This window comes from Protomyctophum bolini (assembly GCF_963924005.1).
Source record: "Protomyctophum bolini genome assembly, chromosome: 10".
Lineage (NCBI taxonomy): Eukaryota > Metazoa > Chordata > Actinopteri > Myctophiformes > Myctophidae > Protomyctophum > Protomyctophum bolini.
The window spans coordinates 41,562,954-41,578,770 of record NC_137871.1 but is presented as its reverse complement, the minus strand read 5'-3'; the positions used below and the strand labels follow the sequence as shown (position 1 = coordinate 41,578,770).

The window sequence follows — 15,817 nt, the reverse complement described above, 5'->3', positions numbered from 1 at the left end:
CCTAGATTGTCTTATTACCTTTGGAGCATAAACGCCAAAGTATTTGCAACTTTGATCCACAAAAAAAATCCGGCGGAAAATAGTCTGACGGTTTAGTTGTTTGAAGAGAAAAACATGCCGCCGTTACAATGCGAAACAAGAACGGGTGAATTCCACAGCATGTTGTATATGGAGGGAGGCAGCGGGAGGCGATGCGTGGATGGATTGCGTTGGCAAGCTTTCCCGAGATTCCTTGCGAAGCATAGATAGAGGAAGCGATAAGAAACGGAGGAACGGAAGGGGACGTTCCGTATAGGCCAATCAGAGGCCTGACTCCCTCTTTCCCAGCAGCGCTTGCCTTCTGAGATTCCCCTTGACTTCCTCCTCCCGATGGAGACGGGTCTCTCGGACGAAAGTGCAGCGACCAATGAGGCATCTATATTTGTTTAACCCATTCCGACCTGAGATCAGATTCATACGAGGTTTCCACTGGACACACACTGGTCTGATTAACCCATTCTGACCTGAGATCAGATTCTAAAAATGTCAGTCGTTCTTCGATTTTTCAAAAATGGCAGACCTACAAGCTCGTAGCGCGCCACTCGGTGGCGCGCTATGAGCTTGTAGATCTGCTATTTTTCAATAGCTAAAGCATAACATGATGCTAACACCGAAATGGGTTCCCGGTCAGAATGGGTTAATATCTATGGTTCAAACTTCCAGATTAAATGGAGCATCTGTCCTGATCATGTTTTATTTTGCTCCCGATCCGTTTGATCGGCCCTGATTTCCGATCGCGTGATCGGATCGGGACAACCCTAATCAATCAATCAATCAATCAATCATCATGCTGTACTTATAGCCAGCTGCTCGTAGTAAGTTTTAAGTTTTAACCACACTTGCAATTTCCCAGAATTGTAAACCTTTCTAGTTTATTTAAATTTTTACACTGGCATAAATTTATATTCGTCGCTACTTTATAGGGCGTGTAAAAATATGATTTTCCAGAAAAAAGAGCACCAAATTTGCGAGATGGTCGAGTCGGTTCACTGTAATCAAATGAAAGCGTTATGATGATTATACTGCGCTGGCGTTCTGTCAGGTCTACCTCGGCATAAATCACACTCTCCTCGGTGCCAGTCGGAGATGCCAAGCGCGGCCGAATATCCCATTTCGGGCGGGAACCCCTTTTGGTGTTTATAAGCATTGTGGTTATACTTTAGCTATTGAAAAAATAGCAGATCTACAAGCTCGTAGCGCGGCACTACGAGCTTGTAGATCTGCTATTTTTTCAATAGCTAAAGTGGTCTACTATTTTTGAGAAATTGTGAAAATGTGCCTCAAAGAGTGAACATTTTAACTCATATATCTTTGCTTCTGGGAGGGTCCCTGGAACAACATATTTTGAGATGAGGGGGTCGGTGGCCAATTCCATATAATTTGGGGGTCCTTGACATATGAAATATTGAGCACCATGCACTGATATAGAAACCTAGGAATTTCAGAAAACTTTTCAGGATTTAGAAGACTTTTTATTTTTATTTTTTTAATGTTGACGTCGGGCCTAAACGGGATAAACAGCGTGGCGTGGAGCCACCGTATATACAGTATGCTTTGCCAACATGGATAATTGCAATCAGATGCAAAACAAGGTCAAGTTGCACTCGGGCTTGGGATCTTTATGGCCGCGTGCGTTTGCCCTGTCATTACACATTATAGTGCAATAGCTGTCGTGAACCGACCGGACCTCGAGATGGGAAAGAGAGAGTGAGTCATCCAATTATGTCGTCTCTCTGACGCAGGGACGGATTAGAGTGAAGATATAGGCCCTGTGCTCAAAGTCCAAAGGCCCCCCAGACCCCCAACCCACAGACCCCCACCCCACAGACCCCAGACCCCCACCCCACAGACCCCAGACCCCCACCCGAACGTGGCTTTTTCTCTTTTTTTGAACCCCTAATTGCTCCCGATGTGCAGGTTGGTGCCTTGCATGGTTTCCTCTGCCACTTAACACATTTTGTACATAATACGTCCTGAAACGTCATAAGGATTGGAACCGAGAGGTGCCTTAGACGTCTGTGGACGTCCTAGCGACGTCCAAACGACGCGGGGCGAGATAATAATATTCAGAATAATTACTTCTTTTTTTTTTTTGGCATTTCGCTTTTCGCTTGCCGTATGCTAACGCTCTGTGAAACTATTAGCTTGTCATTGACTCCCATGTTAGCGCGGCGGAAAGAATGACTCGTATCTCCTCATCCAGGGCGCTCTCCGTGGTGATGAATGGATCGATATGCTGGCGCTGCGTTTCTGCTCCTCATCCGTCTCTCCCGCAAAATATGAACTCTTTTTGGAGCGTATATAAATATATTAAGATGATCGGAGATTGTGATGGCACTTTGTCAGTCAACTTTTTTAAGAAAGTATTTCCGGTTCATGGCTTTCAAAATAGAAGCGATCACTACTCTGGCGATTACTCTGGCGCAAGCAGCGCCTTTATTTTGATGCAGTTCCGGTACTAAATGTGTTAAACTTACATACATTTTGACGATGTGTCTTTTGCTCTGCACTATAGGCCAGATTGTAGTCTTTTGCTCTGCACTATCGGCCAGATTGTATTTCCCTCTACACCACATCTCTTCGTTCGCAAGAATGCTGCTATTTATTATATCATGAACATTAGCGAGGATCAATGATGTGAAGTTGAAGGTTGAAACGTGGTGAAGTCGACCTTTAAGAAGAAAGGCCTGTTTCCATTGTAGTCCTTGTCCTCAATTCATCAGTAACACAGACAATACAATACAAATATACTGTACATACAAGACACAAGATGTATTGGAATACATCTCAGTAGAATCATAAGGGATATTTACAGAGAACGTTCTGTTTCTGACAATGCACTGACAATCTACTGAACTGTTCTGTTTCTGACAATGCACTGACACTCTACTGAACTGTTCTGTTTCTGACAACGCACTGACAATCTACTGAACTGTTCTGTTTCTGACAACACACTGACAATCTACTGAACTGTTCTGTTTCTGACAACGCACTGACAACACACTGTCAATCTACTGAGCTGTTCTGTAACTTCTGTTTCTGACTCTATAGTTTAGACTTTGGGTATAACAGGGAGTCTAGCCCCTCTACAGTATGTCTTTCCGTAGGTCGTTCCACATTACAGACGGTGGCAGCGTAGTAGAAAGAATTTCAAACCCTCTCAGTGCATTCTAATAATCCATTTAGACCTGAGGAAAATTCTACAAAATAATGTTTTCTAAATCCTGACATTCTTTTTTGAAAAACCTATGTTTTTATATCAGTGGTTCTCAAACATTTTCATGTCAAGGAAAATTCTCAAAATATGTTGTTCCAGGGACCCCCCGGAAGCAAAGATTTTAGTTAAAAACGTTCGCTCTGAAAGAATATATATTTAAAGATTTGCACCACATTTTCACGATTTTTCAAAAAGAGCAGATCTACAAGCTCGTAGATCTGCTATTTTTCAATAGCTAAAGTTTAACACAACAATGCTTAAAGCACCAAAAGGGGTTCCCGTCCAGAATGGGCTAATAATGCATTCCACTTCGCTTCATCACCAGCCTTTACGAAGAGAAGGTCTCAGTGAAAGTCATGTTGTTTTCGGGTTGTAACTTCTGCCATTATGACCTGGAATGAATTGTGTGTCGCCTGACCTTTTAACCACTTTAACCATTGTTTTAAACTATGAAAAATAAGCAGATCTATAAGCTCATAGCTTGAGCTTGTAGAAATCATGAAAATGTTTGCAAATCTTTGAATATATATATACTTTCACAGCGAACGTTTTTAACTCAAATATTTGCTTCTGGACGGGGGGGTCCCTGGAACAACGTATTTTCAGACGGGGTCCGCGGCTAAATACAGATCATTCTGGGGGTCCTTGACACGAAAAGGTTTGAGAACCACTGATAAAGAAAACAAAAGCTGTCATGATTTAGAAGACATTTGTAGAATTTAGTCTCGGGTCATAACAAAGCGAGTGTGTGACTTTGCGCACAACAAGCCTGAAGGTTGACAGCAGTGGGAACGCTATTCCTTACAGTCCGACCGAATCACACCAGATTCCACCCAGATAAAATGAGAAATTATACACTATCAAACTCTGTGAACCCCAGTGTTTTGTTCGGTATAGTCATGCACACACGCACGCACGCACGCACGCACACACACACACACACACACACACACATTTGCACACTTTCTCTCGCACGTGCGGTCACACGCACTCACACAGACACACGCACGCATACGTTTGTGCGCTTTCTCTCTCTCGCACGTGCGAGGACAAACGTGCACACAGGCATGCATTCTTTCTCTCGCACGTGCGAACACAACGCGCACAAATGCACACTCCCCACACAACATGACCATGCAAGTTTAGGACTGAGAGAGGCATTTGTCATGAATTCATTCAACTTGAAAAAGGAGTCCATTTCATTGTGTGTGTGCTCGCTATAGCTGTTGGAGTAATTTCCCTAACGTAAGGTGTGGTGTGAATTGTTTACAGTAAGCTCCCAAGGGGATGTAAAGCACTAGAGTGGAGTGGAATGGAATAGAATTAAGGCTGCAGGATGTTAGAAAAGCATGCAATGTTTGATAACATTGTTGAATACCTCAATAGCAATATGACTCACGGTATAAGTACCCAAAAAAGAGTTGCCGTGTATAGTTTGAATGTATTTCTTTCTTCAGGTTAAGTTTAGCAAACGAAAGACATCTTAATTCAACGTGTAAAACACATTGACATTCAGTTGCATTATTGCACACCTAGTCTGACATTTCTTTATTAGGAGCAATCCCTTGAGATGAACCATCTCGTTTTCAAGGGGGTCCGCAATTTACGAAACACACTTCATACATAAAGACACGAGTGTATTTCGTACACTTTGTCTAATCGCAATACTAATATTAGGCCTGCTGCCATTCAGGGTGGAAGATGGAAATTGTCCGTTTGGATTTGGGGAGCAGCAGCAGTTTCATGAGGGGCTGCGGTCTGTCTGGGAAGTACTTTAACCCATTCTGACCGGGAACCCATTTTGGTGTTAGCATCATGATATGCTTTAGCTATTGCAAAATAGCAGATCTACAAGCTCATAGCGCGCCACCGAGTGGCGCGCTACGAGCTTGTAGGTCTGCTATTTTTGAAAAAAATCGAAGAACGACTGACATTTTTAGAATCTGATCTCAGGTCAGAATGGGTTAATCAGACCAGTGTGTGTCCAGTGGAAACCTCGTATGAATCTGATCTCAGGTCAGAATGGGTTAATTGGTGCAGTTGAGAGGGGCGGGGAGGGGGGGGGGGGGGGCAGCTGTGCTCAACGTGAACGGTCCACTCTGCGGGGTTTTGCCGATCCCCTCGAAAACGACATGATGCATCTCAAATGTCAAAGAAATGTCACACAAACAAACAAACAAATAGATAAATAAATATATTGATCAATCAGCAAATAGACATAATAGACATGCCATGTATTTTCGTCAATGAATGGCGTCTCGTGATATGTACTGTACAGTACACCTGGCATGATGTGGTATCTCGATCGAGGAAGGTACATGTTCGATATGTCTTGCAGCCTTAAATAGAATCATCACAGACTTTTAGAGTTCTCAAATCTTTATAATTTTTTTCAACTGTAAATAACTTTGAAGGGGAAAGTCCACAACATGGACTAAAAACCGGATGAACATCAGCTGTGCATCTTGCAAAACAAAAACACAACACACCCGTTTCAACTGAGCGTTGCAGGCTCCGTGCGTGCGTGCGTGCGTGCGTGCGTGTTTAGTTGGCTGCGCAGTGTGAATGGCCCGGCTGTAAACAGTGGGGTCAATAGGTCGTACTCTCTAAACACCACATCGTGCACCGCTCAAAAACTATCAGACAGAAAACATTCAAAACAAACTAATGGTAGATTCACACTGAGTCAGTCGAATACGATTCCCTGGTCCCCGCTGGCCATGATTCACATTGGCCTTGATTCTTCTGCCCCCGGAGTACACTTCATTCAACTGTATATTCAATGCTTTCACAATGCAATTTGACTGAGAGACTCCCATTTTCGTTTTTTCATGTCATATGAAAGCAGGGAATCATAGCTTCAAATTGACATACTGTATTGGTTGTTCAGTTTGGCCCACCAGTTTTGGAGATATGGCTTATAGAGTAGCCTAATGTCTTGAAAGGTTCACTTCTGTGTTTAATGTTTAAGCATTTATTTCATATTTACATCGTCGATTTCAGCTCTGACACTTATTTCAGACATGCTTTAGTATGTGAAGAGTCTGTTTGTGCTATAAACTCAATAAAAAAGAAACAAATAAAAATGTTTTTCTCCTCTGGTGAAAAGCTGGAATTTGCGCGATGGCAGTCTCTCAGTCAAATCTGGTCACATGTGGTCCCGGGGACGGTTGGGTGATCCACTCCCAGGAACGGTACGCAGCATTCACACTAACCACAACATCTGCCAAGTGGTCCCGAGTGTGCACCCGGGACCATAGTGTGAATCTGCCCCAAATGAAACATCCCCAAACTATCATCATAAACATGCTCTCCCTCCCTCTTATGGGCTTATAGCCCAGTTACCCTGGGTAAACATAGCACCTTTCCTTTCCTTAGTCCAGTTACCCTGGGTAAACATAGTACCTTTAGTCCAGTTACCCTGGGTAAACATAGTACCTTTAGTCCAGTTACCCTGGGTAAACATAGTACCTTTAGTCCAGTTACCCTGGGTAAACATAGTACCTTTAGTCCAGTTACCCTGGGTAAACATAGTACCTTTAGTCCAGTTACCCTGGGTAAACATAGTACCTTTAGTCCAGTTACCCTGGGTAAACATAGTACCTTTAGTCCAGTTACCCTGGGTAAACATAGTACCTTTAGTCCAGTTACCCTGGGTAAACATAGTACCTTTAGTCCAGTTACCCTGGGTAAACATAGTGCCTTTCCTTTCCTTTTGTCTTAGGCGTGTCGCTCATGTCTCCGCCCCCCGGCTCTGCTGCCGGCGCCCCGTGGCCTCCCGCGCCGGACTGCGTGGAAGCCCACCGGGCCTGCGTGGAGGAGGACGCGCGCTGCGAGGCGCTGTACCGCGGCCTGGAGCTGTGCGCGGCCGAGGAGGCGCTGTCGGCGCTGGGCGAGCGCACGGCCGCCGAGTGCCTGGAGAGCCAGGACGCCCTGCTGGCCCGACACCCGCAGCTGCTGGCCTGCAGGTGTCAGCGAGGAGCCGCGCGCAGAGAGGAGCACTGCCTCAGGGTCTACTGGAGCGTGCGACTACTGCCAGGTACACTACTCTCTCTCTCTCTCTCTAATTCTTGGGTTCGGTAAATAGCAGATCTACACGCTCACAACGCATGCAACACTAGCATCCAACTAAGTATACACCCCACAAACTGGTCGGAATTAACGTGTTCCTTCCACGCGCTACATCCGGCCGGGGAAACTCCCCCCCCCCCCCCCTGTTGGATGAAAAGAAGCAGCTTGGACTCCTCATGTATAGAAGGAAGCATGAGGTCAATCCGCTTTTTTAAATCGATCGGTGTGTGTGATATGAAATTAATGTGATCCTTAATCACGTTCCATCATATTCAAGGGCTTTTGGAGAGAAATTAGATAAGACTGCGGCCACGTTCAGTTCAGAGCACTGCAGAGGGGAGGGGTGTGTGTGTGACTGTGACCAGCTGCCGCTCGTTGACGCTCGTTAATGCATCAACGAGGGCAATTCTGTCACGTGAACCTATAATATCGTGATTTGAAACGTATCTTGAGTTGAGTGAATCGTTACATGCCTATACTGCCAGGTAGCCTATACTCTCTCTCAAACCCCCAACATGTGGTGGTCAAATGCTGTGGTCGTGCACGCGCGCGACAACAGCATGTTACGTTTTCACGGGACACAGTATTTTATCGTGACCGTGCCTCGTCCTCAACAACACTGACTTGTAGATGGTGTTATTGCTCCTGAAAATGTCTTTCAGGAAAGATCAATCAATCAATTGACAAGCTTGTACAGTAGATCGACTCTCTTCAGAGAAAGGTTCCTCACAGAATAATAGAGGTTATGGCAAAGTGAGTTTTAACATCGTTTAACGTTTTTTTTAATGCAATCAGATAGGACTTTTCTCTGTGGATGTATGGGCTGTCAAGGCCAGAAAGTAACGTAACTTTTTCCAGTACTTCTTCCATCCCCCCGGTCCCAGCATGCATCTGTGTTCTGACACCATAACACCCCCCCCCCCCAGATTTATATCTGTGTCTGTCTAAACTTAACTTAAATTAAATTAAAAGGGGTGTGGACTTCCCGCTCCCTGTTGAAAAAACTACCGTGTCACCGAAAAGGAACTGCGACTGATAAATGAATATATATATATACACACACACACACACACACACACACACAGCACACGCTGCCATCACAAAATATAATGTAAACATATTGTAGCTGTCGGGCAGAAACCTTGTATATTGTCCATACAGTATGTTAACATTTTTCTATATTTTATTACAAAAATTCTCTGCCCTATAATTATGTCAAACTACAATGTCACGCCAAAAAACAAACAGCGGATCTACAAGCTCAAAAGTTTTTGTACGTCTCCTACTTTTGCTGAAAAGTAACAAACACGTTTTGCACATGTGAGGTTTCCACCTGACAGAGACGTGTTAATATCGACCATCAATCACTGTCGGCATGGCGACCAATCTCCTAATGAGAGTGAATACCTGCCGCTGACCATCTGTTGGTGCCGGGAGCGCTATAGCGCTACAGCGCCGCTACGCTGAAATGTGTCACGTCATTTATCCTGGCTGAGGGGCGGAGGAACCTCGTATCTCCATCTTCTATAACTTTTTGTGTGTGTGTTTTTTAGGGACCAACCAAAGTCCGAAGGCCCTTTTGTTTTTCTACCGTTTTTTATTTTTCTTCTTCCGCCACTTTTTGCAGATCGGTCAGTTCTGTGCTGTCGCTTTCCGTGAAATTCGGCAGGACGGTAGACCGAGTGTCATGGGAAACGGCTCAAAGGACCTCCGACCTTTAGACCTCCAAATAATATGATTGTCTGAATTATATGACCCACTCTATCCACTCCTGACGAATGATGTTGGAACTAACCACTCTTCTGTTCATGTGTGCAGAAGTGTGTGTGGACCCTGCTAATGCATGGTTGTACAGCGTTGACAGAAGACGCCTTCAGCCAATCAGCGTAACAAAAACAAGTGCCATAGACACACATAATGCATGCAGTACACACACACACACACACGCACACACACACGTAATGCACACAGAGTGCACACTCACCTTAAGTGTGATTGTTACGTCGGGAAGTGGAGTGAGAAATATGAAGTTGTTCATGAATAACTGACAGATGAAGGCCCACACACACATACACACACACCCGCGTGCGCCCACACACACACACACACACACACACACACACACAAACACACACACGCACAAACACACACACACACACTCACTCACTCACACACACACTCACTCACTCAACATCCGTATTGTGTTGTCGATAGGCTATACTCTCAGCTTTCCACCACCACGATAACATGAAAACAGAAAAGAGCCCAGGCCAGTACCGACCCCTGAGGGACTCCTGTCAACCATATACTAATATGGGGTTTTAAGTGGTTATAAAATCAGGGTGTTCCGGATTAACCGTATATTCTTAACTTTAATCAGATGTCGTCATAATTATCCCAGAACGAGTGGTACAGCTGGAAATGTTCATAACTCCACCCAGAGTCCACCGCAGCTCTGAGCGCATGCGGTGGGGTTTTTGGCTTCTTTTTTTTTTCTATATATAATATCTGTCGTTCATGTCGGATTAAAGGTAATGCTCCTATGTATACATGTATGTAATCTGGCACCACTGCCATTTCAGGCACAAGTAGTCATTACTGAGGTCGAAAGTACTTGCGCGCTCTGCTTGCGCACTATTTATGGCCTACTAGTGTGCAACAAGCAAGTATGCACTCGACAGAGTGCAGTTCTAGTTTTTATTATTATTATTATGTATGTAAATCCCCATTCGGGGTGGCTATATATTTATGGTAATGACGCGCTAGAGCAGCCTAGCCTAGCAGCGCTGGGAGCCGAGGAGTGTGTAATTACACTAATGGGCCACAGGGGAGAAGTTAGCCAGCTCGTTCACACACACACACACACACACACACACACACACACACTTACGCATGCACGCCGGCACAAATACGTTTTTTTATTACTAGACTCGTGAGGGCATTAACATTTCTATCCATGGCTATTTTGAAAATAGCAAAGGGAAAAACATTTAGTAACTCATTTTTCAAATAATATTTGAAAGGCAAAGGTCGAGAACTGGCCTCAGAACTGGCCTCAGAACTGTCCTCAGAACTAAGTCACACGAGTTGGCCAAAGACTTGGCAAAAGTCAAGCACTGGCAAACAAGTTGTCGGATTGTCAAGTGATTTAATGCTATTCTCTCTAGTTCATTCTGTGGTTTCTAAACCCTTAGTGTGCATAATTATGGCATAGACATAGACGAGCTATGGATGTGAGAGTCTGTAGTACGATCAGGTCGGGCGATAATTCACCAAACACAAAACGTTGCTGAGAGATTTTTGGTACTGTAGGTTTGGGGTCAGCTGTGTGGTTTGGTATAGTTGTGTTGGTGTGTTTGGTACTGTAGGTTTGGGGTCAGCTGTGTGGTTTGGTATAGTTGTGTTGGTGTGTTTGGTACGGTAGGTTTGGGGTCAGCTGTGTGGTTTGGTATAGTTGTGTTGGTGTGTTTGGTACGGTAGGTTTGGGGTCAGCTGTGTGGTTTGGTATAGTTGTGTTGGTGTGTTTGGTACGGTAGGTTTGGGGTCAGCTGTGTGGTTTGGTATAGTTGTGTTGGTGTGTTTGGTACGGTAGGTTTGGGGTCAGCTGTGTGGTTTGGTATAGTTGTGTTGGTGTGTTTGGCATCTCGGTTAAACCGGCTCGTCCTTCTGAATGGGTTTGATCCAATGCTTTCTTTATTTCATTCTGTTGTATAGAGACAGAGAGTTTGGTGAGGTCTTCTGTGCAACGGTAGAGTCTGTTCTCCTATACGGCTGCAGTGAATGCTGGAGCCTGAAGCCAAAGCAAAGCAAAGTTATTTGTTTACCCAGGGAAGTGGACTAAGCTCAAGAACTTGTTTACAGCCTGGCCCTGCTCGTAGAACATTTCATGGTAGGGATTCAATGCCTTGCTCAAGGGCACTTCAGCGGTGGTAATTTTAACGTGCCGGTCCGGGGATTCGAACTGGCGACCTTTCGGTATCAAGACCACTCCGCAAACCGTTCGGCCACCGCTGCCCCCTGCAGAAGTCTCTAGACGACGGGTGCTACACCAGAATGCCGCGTGCAGAAATACTTAACATCGGCAAGAAGAGTACACATGCTACTAACAATAAAAATCAGTATGATGGAAGGGTGAGCCAGAAAACAGCAGCCAGGAGGAGAATGAGACTAGCAGGACGTGGCACTGCCAAAGACACCGAGAGCTGCCAGCCAGAACATTAGTGGGAACCGACACACGGGCACCGGTCATGAGGACGTCCCGTTATTAACATAATGTAGATGTACTCAAGCCCAACGTCATTATAATAAGCAGACATGGCAACACGGCGTGGGACATTAGCTGTGTGTCAGTGTATGCAGTGAGCGCGTTGGGGTCACCGTAAACCACAGTGCCTTTAATCAATTTTGGGCGGGAACCCCTTTTGGTGTTGGCATTATGTCATGCTTTAGCTATTGAAAAATAGCAGATCTACAAGCTCATTGCTTTTGAACGACTGAGATAGAAACATATAGCTTTTTCAGAAAACTGTCATTTTCAAACAGACATTTTTTAGAATCTGATCTCGGGTCAGAATGGGTTAAATGAGCTCTCTTTGCTGAGGACGCATCAAGTTCACAAAACAATATAATAGTAAACGACAGCTCCGTTCTCCCCCAGTCAGCAGGAGAGTAGATGATGCGAATTGGACACGCTTTGTACGGCAGCCAACAAAAAAAGAGAAAAAAACAACCCAGAAACAACAACTGCACCAAGGCTGTTTTCTGTTAGTGATGATGGCACAGCTAGAGTTATGAAAAGGCAGTCAGGAGCATCTACTTTATGGCTCTTATATTCGCTGCTCTGTCCAAGTCTGTGAACAATAGCGCGGCTATAAGCTGTAGTCAGGTCAGGTCTGGCCTGGATTCTTAGCCCATTCTGACCTGAGATCAGATTCTAAAAAATGTCTTCTATACATCCTGACAGTTTTCTGAAAAGCTATGTTTCTATATGTCAGTCGCTCTTCGATTTTTCAAAAATAGCAGACCTACAAGCTCATAGCGCGCCACTCGGTGGCGCGCTATGAGCTCTGTAGATCTGCTATTTTTCAATAGCTAAAGCACAACATAATGCCAACACCAAAAGGGGTCCCCGCCTAAAATGGGTTAGAGACAGTGGGTGTAGACAGAGACACCGGGCTGCGGGGCCAGCACACAGACACAGCACTTCAGCTAAACCCCACCGGCTCATGTTAGGTATAGTTCGTAGGGAAAAGGGAAGAATTATTCTCAACTATACACAGTCAGTCACTGCAGAGCTTAAACCAGGAATTAATTCCACTATGATTTGGATATTCAAATTCAATCAGTCTTGTTTTCTTCTTACACCTAATTTCTTCCTCACTCCTCTAGTTCTCTCTGTGTCTGTGTCTCTGTCGCTCTCTGACTATCTCTCTCTCTCTCTCTCTCTCTCTCTCTCTCTCTCTCTCTCTCTCTCTCTCTCTCTCTCTCTCTCTCTCTCTCTCTCTCTCTCTCTCTCTCTCTCTCTCTCTCTCTCTCTCTCTCTCTCTCTCTCTCTCTCACATAGACATAGTCTGCCATTTTTAACATTTTTAATCAAACCTACAACCTCTTCTCTTATTGCTTTTAGCTCAGTCTGTCAGTCTGAGGGAAACTAATCTCTGAAGACCTGAAGACCGCCCCGGAGGTCAACTAGAACTGAACTATACTATACTATACTATACTATACTATACTATACTATACTATACTATTACTATACTATACTATACTATACTATACTATCTACCAGTAAGACGCGCAAACGCGGGAAGCGAACGCAGCTCGTACATATTTGGGTTTTGGACGTTTAGCTGCTTGGGGACTCCTTATATGGTTATGGCTGAGTCATGGTGACGTAACAGCGGGACAAACAGACACACAGACAGACAGACAGACATGATCTGCTAGTCTCATAGTATGCTTGATTCTGATTGGTCAATCACTGAATTCAGCGGTGAGTTATGTGTTGATAACGGACCGCTCCGCTCTGCTCTATACAGACCTCTGCCTAATCAAACCCTCTGAGCACCAGCTGTGCGGCTTTCGCCACCGCTGATTTACTGCCGTTTCCAACATGACAGCCATGTAAACGCACACACTAGTGACACACAATGTCATTTACAGCTAAACGTTGCTATCAAAATGTTTTTGAAACATTTTGAGCGAGAAATGGACGAAGCAGTAATTCACCGACTCCCTGTCGGTGAATTATCTCCCGACAATGAATGACCACCTAGCCAGATATTATCCCTTACATAACTATAAACTACTAACTAATCTCTGAAGACCACCCCCAGAGAGGCAACTAGAGAACCCATTGTCTGTTTTGACCACTTCAATGTAATAATACAAGTTTGTGTTTAATTGTCTTTTTCTCTCTCTCTCTCTCTCTCTCTCTCTCTCTCTCTCTCTCACTCTCTCTCCAGGCGAGGACGAGCTAGAGGTGTCTCCGTATGAAGACCTGCCCATGGACATACGGATGGCGTCCTTAGTGTCCGGTAAGTTATCACGCACACACACACACACACGCCGTACACACACACGCACGCACGCACGCACGCGCGTGCGCGGTGCACGTGCACAATGCACACATACGTTTGGAGCGCTGCGAGTCGATGTGCGTCTCTGTCACACATGGAGTGTTTTAATGGCAGGCGTACAGGGCGTGCAGCGTGCTAACCTTTGTCACGCAATCACACCTAAATCCATATCTGTCCGTCAATACGTCACCGTGAGCATTGATCGTCTGACGCACGCGGGTTCTCAAAGTGGGGTCCGGGGACCCCGGCGAGGGTCCTTGAGGAGGTTCCAGGCAGTGTTGTTTTCGTCGACTAAAACTAGAGGAGAATGTTCGTCGACTACCTTTTTCACTCTGACAAAAACGAATGGAAACGAAATGAAAACTAAGCTACGATGACTAAAACTAAGACTAAATATACTGACAATTTCGTCGACAAAAAACTAGGACTAAAATGTTAGAAGGGACTAGTGGACAAGAGATCTACTATACGTCATTTTACTCTTGGTTGCATGCTGAAAATAGCTGATCTATAGCTTGTAGATCAGCTATTTTCAGCATGTGTAATAACACTCATTACGACGGCATCAAGGCCCACCAAAACACATTTAGTCGACTAAATCACCTGTAGATTTAATCGGACTAAAATCTCATGACATTTAGTCGACTAAAACTAGACTAACACTAAGACATTTCCAGGTGACTAAAATGTGACTAAAACTAAATGAAGTTTCAGTCCAAAGACTATATGACTAAACTATAATAGAATTTGCTTCAAAAACAACATGGTTCCAGGGGTCCCCCCTGAAAGTGTCTTACATCAGTTTTATCATAGGGTTAATACATCAGTTTTATCATAGGGTTAAAGTTTTACCACTTTATCCCTGTAATTAATTAGCTATTTGGAAATATAGTAGATCTGCTTTTAACCCATTTTAGACCTGACACAAGATTCTACAAATGCCTTCTAAACCATGACAGTTTTCTGAAAAAACATATCTTTCTGTGTCAGTGGGCCGCCGACCCCCCCATCTGAAAATATGTTGTTCCTGGGACTCCCCAGAAGGGACTCCCCAGAAGGGACTCCCCAGAAGCGAGCTGTGGTGTGCGGACTCGCCACTTTCAGATGAGCGTCTGCATATAACATAACATATCAACGTTGGGGGGTCCTTGACATGGAATCGTTTTAGAACCACTGGTCCATAAAAGGTTCTCAACGTTCTTTGGCTGGGGACCCCCGGAAATGCTTTGGCCATGTCTCGTGACAGACAACCATACTTAGCAAAGTACTTGTGCATACTTACAGTATTGATACTTTTACTTACTGTAGGTAAACACAAATTGATGACGTCAATTAATTACCAGCTGCTGCCTTACATCCCATGGCTGAGAGGTCGGCTAGAGGCAAAAAGCGTGTGGTTTGCCTAGAGACGAGGCAGCCAATCAGGACGATAGGTGGTCAGTACAGTACAGCGCGAGCGGGGCGTGAAAGCACCACAGAGAGAACATTGACCAGCTGTTTCTTACACAGCGGCTGGTAAGTCAGAGAGAGAGTCAGAGAAGAGAGAGAGAGAGAGAGAGAGAGAGAGAGAGAGAGAGACAGAACTAGAGGAGGCGGAGGAAGAAATTAGGTGTAAGAAGAAAACAAGACTGGATTGAATTTGAATTATCCAATCATAAGTGGAATTAATTCCTGGTTTAAGCTCTGCAGTGACTGACTGTGTATAGTTGAGAATAATTCTTCCCTTTCCACCACTGTCCCTGGACCCTAACTAACCCTCTCTCGTTGTCTCCTCCCTCCCCCCTCCTCCCCAAACCACCCCTCAGCCTCCTCCTCCTCTCTGCTCTCATTGGACGGTCAGAACCAGTGCCTGAAGGCGGCCCAGGACTGCGGCCTGTACGAGAAGTGCGGCTCGCTGCGCTCCGAGTACGTGCT

General features: G+C 44.9%; 1 protein-coding gene across 1 annotated transcript in view; it reads left to right on the top strand.

Annotated features, from left to right (window-relative positions):
* The window catches only part of LOC308322301 (GDNF family receptor alpha-4-like), a 76,297-nt gene that overhangs the window by 43,816 nt on the left and 16,664 nt on the right, over positions 1-15,817 (top strand). The window contains exons 2-4 of the mRNA XM_080773503.1: positions 6,981-7,295; positions 13,790-13,861; positions 15,709-15,812. Of these exons, the coding sequence (XP_080629629.1) occupies positions 6,981-7,295; positions 13,790-13,861; positions 15,709-15,812 (491 nt within the window). The remainder of the gene's footprint in view (positions 1-6,980; positions 7,296-13,789; positions 13,862-15,708; positions 15,813-15,817) is intronic.